Raw genomic sequence first — 14,717 nt, forward strand, 5'->3', positions numbered from 1 at the left:
CAAACCTGGGTCTCCCGCATTGTAGGCAGATGCTTTACGGTCTGAGCTACCAGGGAAGCACATTTAAATCAATGCTCAGCTCCTCCACAAGAGAGGAGGTTCCAACACTGTGGCACCAGAGAAATGAAAAGTTACTAAACAAAACGCATGAGATGCATATCCTGGGGAAATGCAAACCTCTTCACTAGTAGTCAGTGTTGAATTAAAGTTTGCATTGCTTCAGGCTCACCCAAAAGAGGAAAATCAGAGACACTGTTTCCCTTGGTATCATCTCAACCCACGAGAAAAACCACCACATGATAAAAATATTAAAAAAAAAAAAACAAGGAATATTGATATCCTTATTTTTATATTTTTAGAAAGAATAAAAAACAAAAACTGTTACTGTACCTTTCCAATGAATTATGAATCGGTACAATAGGATGTTTCATCTTTAAAAGAAGCAAAGAAAAGAAAGTTCACATGTTAAAACTCCCAATAGAATATATTTAGAGTTTTATCCCATTTGAGAGTGGTAAATATGATCATAACACACACTACCCTACTCAAGAGGAATCATTTTAGGTCCTGCCAAAAGAAAGGAGTCACTGAACGCAACCAGTCTTTCATAGTTATTCAAATAAGGGTACTCAGATTTCCAAGAAAAAGAAAAATGGTCTTTTGAAGGACCTAAATATGATATTCAAATGCTTGGCTTTCTTGTAATTACAATCACACTCATTACAGTATTATTAAATGCCAAACTATGATACAGCATTTTACCAAACACTGGAAGTATGAAAAGTCACAGTACAGAGTTCTTGCCCTCAAGGTAATTTCAATACAGACTGAGGCTAAAACAGGGGTATGTGTAGAGGAAGAACTCTTCGCCCAACTAAGGGATTCAGGGAAAGAGATTAAATTTTGAAGGATGAGTAAAAGCTAACCAGGGAAAGACAAGTGAGAAGGGCATTCTTGGTACTGAGAAATGGCCCAAAGAAGTGCAGGAGCTATAAGCAGTTAACAGGTTTAAACCTGGTTATGACAAAAAAAAAAGGTTGGTGATGTGGGAAGCAGCTAAGATATTTTGACTTTCACCTGTAGGTAACAAGGGAATCACCAAGTTTTAGGTGGTCCGATTTATACTGCATGAATAGAAATACTGTAGACTGCCTGGAAGAGTAGGCAGAAGGCAGTTAGTTACAAGGTTACCACCAATCTCAACAAGACTCACTGGACAAGGAGGCTGGAGAAAAGAGGGCAGCTACATCAGAGAGAGAGAGAGAGACATGTCTAGGTGGTAAAACTGCCAACAGTACCTGAGGGGATATGAGGGACTGAGGGCAGATATAAAAGTGCACATAAAGCAAAGTCCACTACAGTTGCCAAAGGGATCTCATCAGTTGCCTTCCTTACATAGCAGCTCAGTCTATCAATTTCTTAACTTTCCATTAGGCCCTGCTGCGGCCAAGTTGAGCTGGTCTGTTACCTTGTTGGACTTGAGCATGGCCAGCTGAGGTGACCCTGGAGGCGTGCGGTAGAGCAGCTCAGAAGTGAAGGCTGCGTTTGCAATCTGCATGCATTCTTCCAAAGTCTTGAGAAAAGTGTTACAGGTTGATTTCAGCAGAGTTCCCACATCAATTCCCTCCTATGAAACAACCAGAGTGGAAGATGCCTTTACTTTGCTAAAAAGGAAAGAGCTCAATTGTGGAATAGTCTTAGAGGTTTTATCCACCACAAAACAACAACAATAATAATCCCATCTATTTTGCTGGACAAATATGTGTACCAGTTATAAAAGAAAAAGACTAAACAAGTCTAATTTATCTATTATCCATACGCAAGCCTTACTCTCAGCCTGCCCTTCATGCTCACCCACCACTCCAGCTGAAGGCAACAACTTCTATATGACAGCAATATGTCAGGCACTAAGCCGGCATGGAGTTTCTTGTCTATAAGAGGTGGCAGACACCAGAGTCACATGGATTGACGACAAGTGAGATCAATGGAGAAACGTTTTCTGAGTAAAAAACGAGCTTCCAGAAGAGAAGCATTAGAAACCAAATATCACATTGTTTGCTTTCAGAATGGGCTTTTTGGCTTTCAGTACAGATGAGTCTAATAGGTTTTTACAACTGGAATTCTTTTGAGCATCAAATCATTTTTTTCTCCAAGTCATTTTACTTTCTCAGGGTGATATTGGATATTGATACTAATAAGCTGTTCAGAAAATAGGCCACCCCCAGATTAGAGAGTACGGTAACCACATCTTAGTGGTGTTAAAGCTATCAGATTTGGCCCAAGATGGAGTCACTCATGCTAAGCCTCACATCAGTAAACCAGAAATGTAGCCACATTTCTATGCTGGGCCTCCCAGAAAAGGCAGGCCTAGGTCAACCAGTCAGTGCTTGCCTGCTCAGTGCAAGTTACTGACCTGGCTCCAAGACTTCCCTTTGCTCCATATAAGAAAAGTAACCTTGCTTTAACCATTATAGGAAATATGCACTATGACTTCCTTGTTCCTGCTCACTTTGGTCCACAGAAATCTCTAGCCTGGTACGGCTCTTCACCGCTCCTTTCTATCTGCTGGATGGACTGGATGCTGCTCAATTCATGAACTGCTGAATAAAGCCAGTAAGATCTTTAAATTTTACTCAGTTGAATTTTGTTCTTTAACCATGACCCCTATATTTTCTTTATTATTTCTAACAAGTGAGATGTTAATGGTTATGAACCACTATGATTCAGATACCATTACAATGTGTGATTTTTTTTCATACCACCAAGAAATTCTTGGACACCAGCCGGGTGTCCTACAGTTCCACACAATTTACCTGGAAGTAGTGTCAGGTCTCCCAGATTACATGCTCAGTCCTACAAGACTGCTTCCTACCCCCACTTCAGACACCAATGGCAAGTTCAGGGTGTCACTTGTGCTACTGACTGACCTACCATAGACTGAAGATTCCAACAACCCCCTCCTTGTGTTTGACTACTTTACCAGAGCAGCTCACAGAACTAAGAAACACATTTTACTTACTAGATCACTGGTTTATTATACAAGGGTATAACTCAGGAACAGCAAGATGGAAGAGATGCACAAGACAAGGCATGTGGGAACAGGCTTGGAGCTTCCATGCTCCCTTGACTGTGCCACTCTCCCCAGTCAACACTATTTACCAACTCAAGAGCTTTCTAAACCCCATGTTTTGAAGTTTCATTAAATGGGCACAATTGATTAAATCATTGGCCAAGGGTGACCGAGGTCAACCTGCAGTCCCTCTCTCCTCCCAGGAGGTGAGGGGGTAGGAAAGAAAGTTCCAACCCTACTTGGTAGGGTCTACTGTCAACCAGAACCTCCACCTTTAGGCACTTTTCAATAGTTGCCTTATTAACATAACAAAAGACATCTTGATCACTTGCAGCGCAGGAAATTCCAATGGTTACTTTAGGAACTCTGTGCCAAAAACCAAAGATTCTTATTATAAACCACAGTAGGGTTTCCCTGTTGACTCAGTGGCAAAGAATCCACCTGCCAATGCAGGAGACCCAGGAAAGACAAATATGTCTTCAAGAAAATGGGACATATCAAGGGAACATTTCATGCAAGGATGGACACAATAAAGGACAGAAATAGCAAGGACCTAACAGAAGCAGAAGAGATTAAGAAGAGGTGGCAAGAATACACAGATGAACTGTACAAAAAAGATCTTAATAACTTGGATAACCACGAAGGTGCGGTCACTCACCTAGAGCCAGACATCCTAAAGTGTGGGGTCAAGTGGGCCTTGAGAAGCATTACTATGAACAAAGCTAGTGGAGGTGATGGAATTCCAGCTGAGCTATTTCAAATCCTAAAAGATGATGCTGTGAAAGTGCTGCACTGAATGTCAGCAAATTTGGAAGACTCAGCAGGGGCTATGTGCTGTGCTGTGCTTAGTTGCTCAGTTGTGCCTAACTCTTTGCGACCCCATGGACTGTAGCTCAGCAGGCTCTGCTGTTCATGGGGATTCTTCAGGCAAGAAAACTGGAGTGGATTGCCATGCCCTCCTCCAGGGGATCTTCCCAACCCAGGGACCAAACCCAGGTCTCCTGCATTGCAGGTGGATTCATCAACTGAGCCACAAGTCAGTTTTCATTCCAATCCCAAAGAAAAGCAATGCCAAAGAATCTTCAAACTACCATACAGTTGTGCCCATTTCACATGCTGCTGCTGCTGCTGCTGCTAAGTCACTTCAGTCGTGTCTGACTCTGTGCAACCCCACAGAAGGCAGCCCATCAGGCTCCCCGTCCCCGGGATTCTCCAGACAAGAACACTGGAATGGGTTGCCATTTCCTTCTCCAATGCATAAAAGTGAAAAGTGAAAGTGAAGTCGCTCAGTCATGTCCGACCCTCAGCGACCCCATGGACTGCAGCCTTCCAGGCTCCTCCGTCCATGGGATTTTCCAGGAAAGAGTACTGGAGTGGGCTGCTTTCCTTCTCCGTTTCACATGCTAGTAAGGTTATATTCAAAATCCTTCAAGCTAGGCTTCAGCAGTATAAGAAACGAGCACTTCCAGATGTACAAGCTGGGTTCAGAAAAGGCAGAGGAACCAGAGATCAAATTGCTAACATTCAATGGAGCAGAGAGAAAAGCAAGGGAATTCCAGAAAAACATCACTTTTGTGTCACTATACTAAAGCCTTTAACTGTGTACAACAAACTGGAAAAATTTTAGAGATGGGTATACCAAACCACCTTACCTGTCCTGAGAAACCTCTATGCAGGTCAAGAAGCAACAGTTAGAACTGGTTCCAAATTGGGAAAGGATTAAGACAAGACTGTATATTGTCATCCTGCTTATTTAACTTCTACACAGAGTACATCATGTGAAATGCCAAGCTGGATGAATCCACGCTGGAATCAAGACTGCCAGGACAAACATCAACAACCTCAGATATGCAGATGATACCACTCTAACAGCAGAAAGTGAACAGAAACTAAAGAGCCTCTTGATGAGGGTAAAAGAGAAGCTGGGCTTAAAACTCCACATTCATAAATGAACATCGTGGCACCCAGTCCTATCAACTTATGACAAATAGAAGGGGGAAAGTGGAAGTAGTGACAAATTGTCTTTTTTGGGCTCCAAAATCACTGTGAATGGTGACTGCAGCCATGAAATTCAAAGACACTTGCTCTTTGGAAGGAAAGCTATGACAAACCTAGACAGTGTATTATAAAGCAGAGACATCACTTGGCCAAAAAAGGTCCATATAGTCAAAGCTATGGTTTTTTCAGTAGTCATGTACAGATGTGAAAGTACGGTTTTTTCAGTAGTCATGTACAGATGTGAAAGCTGGACGATAAAGAAAGCTGAAGGCATCAGAATTAATGCCTTCAAATTGTGGTGCTGGAGAAGACTCTTGAGAGCCCCTTGGACTGCAAGGAGGATATCAAACCAGTTAATCTCAAAGGAAATGAATTCTAAATATTCATTGGAAGGACTGATGCTAAAGCTCCAATACTTTGGCCACCTGATGTAAAAGAGCTGACTCACTGGAAAAGACCCTGATGATGGGAAAGATTAAAGGTAAAAGGAGAACGAAGTGGCAGAGGATGAGATGGTGAGATAGTGTCACCAACTCAATGGACATGAATTTGAGCAAATTCCAGGAGATACCAAAGGACTGAGGAGCTTGGCCGGCTGCAGTCCGTGGGATCGCAACTGAACAACAACAATGAATCACAATACCATAGCCACAGTTTCATCAGCAAGTTTCCGATGCACTTACTATAAACACTTACTACTAATACACACACTTACTATAAACACTTCTGAATTAAAAGTTGCTGCATTCACTTTCTCCTTTCCCTCTAGACCAGGGCTTCTCTTCCTTGGCTCCACTGGCATTTGGGGCTGGTTAATTATTGGAGGAGGAGATGGAGGGGGAGTGGCTCTCCTGTCCCTTCCAGATATCAAGCAGCATCTGGCCATCTGACCTCTCTCCCTTAGATGCCAACAGCACTCCCTCAGTAGTGACAACCAAAACTGTCTCAGACATGGCCTGATGTCTCCCGAGGGGCAAACTGCTCTGGCTGGAGAATCACTGCTCTAGGTTCTAACATCCCAGAAGCAGAACTGCAGTGTTTTGGTGGCCCTCCTGTTGCCCTCCCTCAGCATAGTGTCTTGTACACAACATGCTGAATTAGTAAGAGAGCTCCCCTCACCCCAAAGAGTGAAGGAAAGTGAGCTAAAACACTTTTATTAGAAAAACTTAGAGCACATATACTATTAGTAGTATAGTGCTATATTACCTAAGTAATTTAAAACTATTAATTATAATCTGCAGATTCTTCATTTTTGTAGGCACCGTTTCTCAGATAGCTTCTTTGAGAGCAGAGCAGAGACCTCTCTCTGGTTAATGTGAACCATTCAATACACAGATTAACACTGGATACATCTTTTAATATATGTTTTAGAATGAGAAAATAATAATTTCATTAATAAGTGATAAAGATTTTAATCCTTGCTGATGTTGGAGAGAAATAAAGCTGTGTCTCTATCTTTGAAAGCGCTAGTCTATACTAAAGCAGAACGTCTACCCCGGTGAAATGAACCCTGTTACAGTCCCAACAGAGGTGACAGATATGCATAACAGACACACAAGATGCTGTCATCTTAGGGGCCACATCAGTAGCACAGAAACGGCGCTGTCAGACAGGTAAGGCTGTATTTTTAAAAGTTATGCCAACTCAGAAGACATGTATTCTAGTACATTAGTACTAAAGTTAAAAGTTCCAAATGTTATCAATTAATCCTGAATTCTTCCCAGGAAGGAAAACTATATGCTTCCATATGCTGAAATGCATACATTTCTTCTCTGTTTAAGTCTATCACTTTTTTCCTGTGAAAAACAGTACATTCCAAGGTATGGATTATGTAAGAACGTGCATCACTGGTAAGCAACATCTGGTGCTACTTTTCAAAGATGAACAGTGTTTTACCTCAGAACTGGACACACCAGTTGTGGTCACTTCTTTCGTTTTATCTACTTGCTGAACAAGAAGATCACAGTAGAGTCTTAGTTCTGACATTTTGGTTTTCAAGTTTTCAGTGTTTTCAGCAAACTCTAAATAACAAAATGATGAAAATGTAATTATCAGAATAAATAACTGATATACTAGTTAGTATACTATACAGATAAAATATAACCTATGTTTAAAGTCAGATGTTTATATTATGGGCTACAGATATTATATGACTGAAGTTATGGGAGCAAGAAAAACAGAAAAAGGAGATTCCTAGCCTTCTGAAGTAATCTACATTATTTCTTGACCCAACATATTTAATAATCACCAGTACAGGAAGAAGGAGACATATACCTCTGATTCAATTGTGTCAGAACTGGGAACAGAGTCAAAGGTTCAGAGTTTTGATCTCAGTTCTGCCACAGATTTTCTACCTGTAAACTGGGGTCACAGCTATCTGCCTGCTAACATGGTGCTCAAAACTGGGAAGTAGTGGTCTGTAACATGCAATTACCACTAAGAAGGTAGCTCATGAATCAGAGGACTGGGCCAGCATGCTGCCTGGAAAGGCAAATGGTGCCCTCTGCACACCTGCTGCTTCTTCACTAGTTCGGCACTCCACCCACCCTGGCACTGAGGGCTCGGCTACAGTCATTACTGCCTCCGTTTTCTTCTCTGTTAAAAAGCCGGCACATTCTACCTGCTATGAGTCAGAGCTCACAGAGTCAAGAATTTGCTTTTGACTTAGCATTAAAAGGGCTTCCCTTGTAGCTCAGCTGGTAAAGAATCGGCCTGCAAAGCAGGAGACTCCAGTTCGATTCCTGGGTCTGGAAGATCTGCTAGAGAAGGGATAGGCTACCCACTCCAGTATTTCAGCATTAAAACCAACCAAGAGGCCATCTTACTGTGTCTACCTGAAAAGTGAAGCACATCTGCCATTATGTGTCACGAGAAAGGTCCCTGAAACACTTTTCCCAGAGGCCCCTCTCTCTCCTACCAATCTTTCCAGGTGTACACTCGGGGATACAGGGTCGGAAGGCAGAGCTCAGGCAGTAAGCTCTGGCACTCGTGACCCAGGACATATAGAAAGTTATGCCATGGTTCTCAGGAGACCTGATGATGTTGAGTTAATGAGCATTAAGCAGCAGGAACCTGACAATTAAGCAGCCATCCACCCCAGGAAAAAGGAGGGGTAAGTGGGGTGTTACTGCAACAAATACTCAGGTCCAAGGCTTCTCTGGCTCAGCTACCCTTTACTTGACTTTTGGTCAACTTTGTGCCAGACAAGGTACTAGGCAGTTTTATATCATCACTGATCCTTATGGTAATTCTTGTAAGGTAGGTAATTACCTTTTTCTAAAACATAAGGAAACTGAAGATGAGAGGTCCTATGCAAGGTCACAAAGCCAGTACCCTACAAAGCCATGATTTGAACCCAGTTGTGTCTGGCTCCAAAACCTGCCCTCTTTCTACTATGACATGCTAAGAGAGAAGGGTCAGGTACAGATTGTTTAAGTTCCACTGAAATGTACAGCACTTGCATGACATAAAAAGCTGGCTGTGGCTAGGTGCTCAGAAGCAAGCTAACAAATATGGGAACTCAGAGATGCCACCAGGTGATTCCCAGTGTTCCCAAGCCAGAGGACAATCAATACTTGCCTTTTTCCTTCTGGGTCCTACTGTCTGTCAGGCAAGCCTTGGCTGACCCCAAGGCTACCAGCCACCGCTGTCTCTCAGCCACACTTCTGGCCTTCAGGTAGAAATATTGTTCCCCAGGGATGATCAGGTCCATGCGTGTATTATCTACAGAATGAACTGGGAGCAAGGCAGAGGGAGGTCAGAAACCCAGAAGAGCCCTGTCTGGGTAGCCTCCACTCTACCCAAACTCCTGAGCTTTACTGGGGCCAGTCACTGAGGACTTCTTTCAAAAGAGGATGCCAGCCCTCACAACTTCTCCTGGTTTATTTATCTCTTCCTAGAGATCTCTGCTGATGAAGAAGGAAAACTCTGCAATTGGCTCCAAGGTCTCACCCAAGACTATGGACTAAAAAAGAAGCACTTATATTTCCTCAGGATCTTTTAGAAGCGGAGAGAGGAAAAATCTCTCTTTTGGCCTGTGTGTGCGTAAAGCATGCTTCTCTGCAGCCAAAAAGGCTTGATGCAAACAAGTAAGGATGTGCTCTTTATCTCCTTGGGTTACTGGAAAGCAAATGAACAGAGTATTTTTACTCTTCTACCTTCCTTTACGTGTCATATTAAAAACGTTAACAACTGGAAAGCAATCAAGAACAGAGTACTTTTCCTTTTCTATCTTCCTTCACTCATTATGTAAAAAATGTGACAATTCCCTTAAAGCCTTTAGGAGAAGAAACAAGCAAGCCACACTCTCCTTCACCCTCCAAGTCCTGTGCCCCTAATTCCGTTCTAATCGGTTTCTGAGCCACACCCTCCCAGCACATCCTAAGATTCCTAAAACCAAGAAGTAAAGGCTGCTTGTAGGTCTGTTAGGTGTTTGCTTGTTTAGAGTATGGTCGTGGTAGTGAGAAGGTAGATATGTGTCCTGATTTAAACACAGAAGTGTTTGATGTTACAATAAAAACACAAGGTTAGAAAATTGCCTCAAGTGCCAGGTGAGCAGGAGACTGTGAAATGGTACTAGATGTGTGATTAACAAACACACTGCTCTCACTTATTTTCACTACCTCTTAACCAATCTTCTTGTAAAAACTGCCTGCAGTTTTAGGTCTTACTTGCAAGGTTTTTTTTGAGGGGGGAAACATAACGTATCTTTGTCTATACTTTGGAAGCAGCACAGAAAGACCTAAGAAACCAATGCTTTTTTTTTTAATCTTGGGGGAGAAACAGAAAATTAAACCCTGCAAATCTCTTGGCTTCTCACCTTGAATTTCACAGACTGCCATCTGGATGCTCCCTTTGCAACCTTTCCAGGCATCTTCAGGAGAATCATAGTAAGATAATATCCCTCCACAGAGAAGGAACCACCGAGGCTGCCAACCTGCAAACAGAAGCAAGAGCACGGTCTCAATTACTGCTTCCCAGGACATAGACTAGGACCTAACAAAGGATGCTGGGTTCCAGCTCCAAGGAACTTACCTTCTGGGGGAAAATTCTAAGGGAAAAAAGAAGCTAGAAGAGATCTGTATATCCGATCTCATTTTTGCATAGAAGTCTGAAGGAGCAGCAATAAATATAGTGATGATTCTCTAAGTAATGGGATTACTGATGATTTTTATTCCTTTTTCCCCCTAATACAGTACTAGTAATCTTTGGTTTTTAATTTTTCTAAGATTAAAGATTATTTCTTTCCAAACATTATTGTTAACACACTTGCTCTCTCCCCTTCTGGTTAAGAAAAATTATTATGAACCTAAAAATAAGACAAAGGATTGTACTGACCTTTCAACATTACACAAAGTGCTGTCTAACAGGCCTGCCTAAGGTCATATGATTTCTAGGAAAAGATAACTTTAATTTACTATTTGGTTTTGATCCACTGAAATGGAATAATCTTAAAACATTCACGAGCTTAACTATTTTTACTTCAGAGAATTTTGGAGGACAAATTGTATTCAGTGGAAACTCACGTCTTATCTAGTCCTCTTACACAACCTATATTCGAGTCACACCAAACTCACTTGTTGTATTCCTGCTTCTGAGCATTCGCTCAAATTGGACTTCTTCCTAAAATGTCATCCCTGACTATCTCTTGCATAATAAGCCTTGTCAGTCTCCTCTATCAAGATTTTTTTTTTCCTCTCTCTCTGAAATGCCACAGCCCTTTAAGGATACATTTCTCTCACTGGACTCTTGTGGCTGAGACAGTCAGAGAGAAGGTTGGTAGGGACTTTGGGCAGGGCCCCAAGGGCGGCTCAGGTACACACCTGATGGGCCATTGGGAACAGGTTCACACCAAGTACATACATAAGTCATCTACTGATGTCAAAATAGTAATGTCAGGGAACCGCTGACAGGGAAGGACTAGACCCTTTACTGGATGTCAGGAGTCCCAAGGCCTTAACTCAACACCCATACAAGTCAATTATTGGATGGAAAACCTCTTGGGATGAACTTGTAAATTTTGTTCCAGAAAGTGATGCTTCCTGGCCCTGGTTTCAAATTCTATGCAAACAAACCTGAAAGCTACTGTTCTTGACACAAACATTACAATTCAAGAAATCAAACTGATCAATCAGCACTCCAGGAGTTGGATATTACTGGTGATACTGTAGCCCTCTGCAAGTCATTATTTACATCTTATGCATCTCCCCTCACTAAAACAGAAGAATCAACTGCTAAGACTGAGAAATGAAAAAGGATTTTGAAATCACCTAGTCCAACCAGCTCTTTGACAGAAAAGGAAACCAATCCCAGACAGATTAAGTGACCTACCTAAAGTCACAAAGGAAGTATACAACAAAGCTGGGAAGAAAACTGTCTTTCTGACACTGTCCCTCCTGGCCTAACAACTCCCAAACCCTGACTCTCCATTGCCAGAAAGCTATCCTGGTATAGAACAGCAGCATCTTTGCACTTAAACTCAATTTCCATGATTATGTTTGGTGTGAAACATTCTCCAAACCTACCATGACTCTCAAGTAGAGGGAATTCAACATACCCTCAATTATATTTTATCAAATTTCGGACCTCACCTACATCAGTCTTCATTCTCCAGAGAAAGAGAACCAAAAATATGTAGTCATATCTACACATAATTTATTATAAGGAATTTGCTCATGCATTACAGAGCCTGAGAAATTCCAACACCTGCAGTCAGCAAGCTAGAGAATCAGGAGAGCCAATTTGTAATTCCAGTCCAAAGTCAGGAGGCTTGAGACCCAGGAAGAGTCAATGTTTCAGCGAGAGTGAAAAAACAGGAAAAGACCAAAGTTCCAGCTCAACAGTCAAGCAGGAAGAGTTATTACCCCTTGCTCCTTTTTGTTCTATTTAGGTCTTTGGATGGGACCCATTCACGTTAGGAAAAGCAATCTACTTTACTATGTTTACCAATTCAAATGTTAATCCCATCCAGAAACACCCTCAGACACAACTAATCAGAATGATGATTAGTCAAATGTCTGGGCACTCCATGGCCCAGGTGAGTTGACACAAAAAATTAACCATCAGATACCATCAATTTTAAGATAAACTGAAGTATTTGCATATGATATGATTGACAAGGCTTAATTTCCAAAATATACAAATAGCTCATACAACTCAACAACAAAAACCAAACAACCCAATCAAAAAATGGGCAGAAGACCTAAATAGGCATTTCTGCAAAGAAGACATATAGATGGCCAAAAGGCACATGAAAAAATGCTCAACATCGATAATTATCAGAGAAATGCAAATCAAAACAGTAATGAGGCACCACCTCACACTGGTCGGAATCAGTTCAGTCGCTCAGTCATGTCCGACTCTCTGCAACCCTATGGACTGCAGCACACCAGGCTTCCCTGTCCATCACCAACTCCCAGAGCTTGCTCAAATTCATGTCTATCGAGTCAGTAATGCCATCCAACCATCTCATCCTCTGTTGTCCCCTTCTCCTCCTGCCCTCAATCTTTCCCAGAGTCAGGGTCTTTTTCAGTGAGTCAGTTCTTTGCATCAGGTGGCCAAAGTACTGGAGTTTCAGCTTCAGGATCAGTCCTTCCAATGAATATTCAGGACTGATTTCCTTTAGGATGGACTGGTTGGATCTCCTTGCAGTCCAGGGGACTCTCAAGAGTCTTCTCCAACACCACAGTTCAAAAGCATCAATTCTTCGGCACTCAGCTTTCTTTATAGTCCAACTTTCACACTCATACATGACTACTGGAAAAACCATAGCTTTGACTACACAGACCTTTGTCGGCAAAGTAATGTCTCTACTTTTTAATATGCTATCTAGGTTGGTCACAGCTTTTCTTCCAAGGAGCAAGAGTCTTTTAATTTCATGGCTGCAGTCACCATCTGCGATAATTTTGGAGCCCAAGAAAATAAGGTCTGTCACTGTTTCCATTGTTTCCCCATCTACTTGCCAGGAAGTGATGGGACCGGATGCCATGATCTTAGTTTTCTGAATGTTGAGTTTTAAGCCAGCTTTTTCACTCTCCTCTTTAATGGCCATCATTACAAAGTCTACAAATAATAAACTGTAGACTGGAGAGGGTGTGGAGAAAAGGAACTCTTGTTACACTGGGTTGGTGGGCATGTAAACTGGAACAGTCACTATGGAAAACAGTATGGAGGTTCCTTAAAAAATTAAAAATAAGAGTTACCATATGATCCAGTAAAACCACTCCTGGGCATATATCTGGAAAAAACTCTAATTCAAAACAATACATGCACCCGTATGTTCACAGCAGCACTACTTACAACAGCCAAGACGTGGAAGCAACCTAAACGTCCATCGACTGATGGACGGATAAAGATGTGGTACGCGTACACAGTGTCATACTACTCAGGCATAAAAAAGGATGAAATAATGCCATTTGCAGCTACATGGTTGGACCTAGAGATTATCATTCCAAGTGAAGTAAATCAGACAGAGAAAGACAAATGCCATCTGATATCACTTACATGTGAAATCTAAAATATGAAATGAATGAACTTACTTACAAAACAGAAACAGACTCACAGACATAGAAAACAAACTTTTGGTACCAAAGGGGAAAGGGGGCGGGGAAGGGATAAATTAGGAGTTTGGGATTAGCCGATACAAATTACTATACAGAAAACAGATAGACGGCAAGGTCCTACTGTGTCATATAGAGAACTGTTTGCAATGTCTTCTAACAACCTATAATGGAAAATAATGTGAAAAACTATATATATATATTATATATATATATAACTGAATCATTTTGCTATATACTAGAAACTGCTGCTGCTGCTGCTAAGTCATTTCAGTCGTGTCCGACTCTGTGCAACCCCATAGACGGCAGCCCACCAGGCTCCCCTGTCCCCGGGATTCTCCCGGCAAGAACACTGGAGTGGGTTGCCATTTCCTTCTCCAATGCATGAAACTGAAAAGTGAAAGTGAAGTCACTCAGTCGTGTCCAACCCTCAGCGACCCCATGGACTGCAGCCTACCAGGCTCCTCCGTCCATGGGATTCTCCAGGCAAGAGTACTGGAGTGGGATGCCATTGCCTTCTCCATACTAGAAACTAACACCTTGTAAATCAACTATACTTCAATTAAAAAAAAAAAAAAAAACTTAGGGAGAACAAGATGGCAGAAGACTAGGTGGACATAGAGTGCATCTCTCTCCACAGATACATCAGAAATACACCTTCAGACACAGACGTGCATGCAGAACACCAGCTGAGAGCAGACAGGAGTACCTGACCAGTGGGAAAGAATATATAGACCCACACAAAACTCGGTAGGATGAAGGAACTAGGGAAAAACAGGAGTGTCAGTAGGACTGGACCTGCCCTCGACAGGTGGGGGAACTGAAGCAGGGGGCAACTGTCTGAGTCAGAGGAGAAACAACGCTGAGAGTGAAACAGTTGATCCGCGGCGGCCTAAATGGAATGAGAATCAGACAGTCTTGCCGCAGCCATACGTACCGCAGACAGGGAGGAGGGCCTTCTGGAAGGCACAGCGGCTGGGAGCTGGGTCTTGGGGACTGTGGAGCAATCCCAGGGTGGGACTGATGTTGACTTCGGAGAGATGGATCGAGGGGATATGAAGGAGGAGATTGTGGTGGGAAATGCCGGTGGA

At 42.3% G+C, this 14,717-nt stretch overlaps 1 protein-coding gene across 6 annotated transcripts in view; it reads right to left on the bottom strand.

The window, feature by feature from the left end:
- PLEKHA8 (pleckstrin homology domain containing A8) overlaps positions 1-14,717 on the bottom strand; it is a 109,083-nt gene that overhangs the window by 74,322 nt on the left and 20,044 nt on the right. For all 6 annotated transcript variants that reach the window (XR_009494159.1, XM_005205500.5, XM_024990802.2 and 3 more), the window contains exons 2-6: positions 9,888-10,004; positions 8,648-8,803; positions 6,965-7,089; positions 1,469-1,627; positions 391-431 (exon numbers count right to left, since the gene is read on the bottom strand). Coding sequence is in view for 5 of the 6 variants with exons in the window: in XM_005205500.5 (XP_005205557.1) it covers positions 391-431; positions 1,469-1,627; positions 6,965-7,089; positions 8,648-8,803; positions 9,888-10,004 (598 nt within the window). In the remaining variant the exon portion in view is untranslated. The remainder of the gene's footprint in view (positions 1-390; positions 432-1,468; positions 1,628-6,964; positions 7,090-8,647; positions 8,804-9,887; positions 10,005-14,717) is intronic.

This window comes from Bos taurus, chromosome 4 (genome assembly GCF_002263795.3).
Source record: "Bos taurus isolate L1 Dominette 01449 registration number 42190680 breed Hereford chromosome 4, ARS-UCD2.0, whole genome shotgun sequence".
Taxonomy (NCBI): Eukaryota; Metazoa; Chordata; class Mammalia; order Artiodactyla; family Bovidae; genus Bos; species Bos taurus.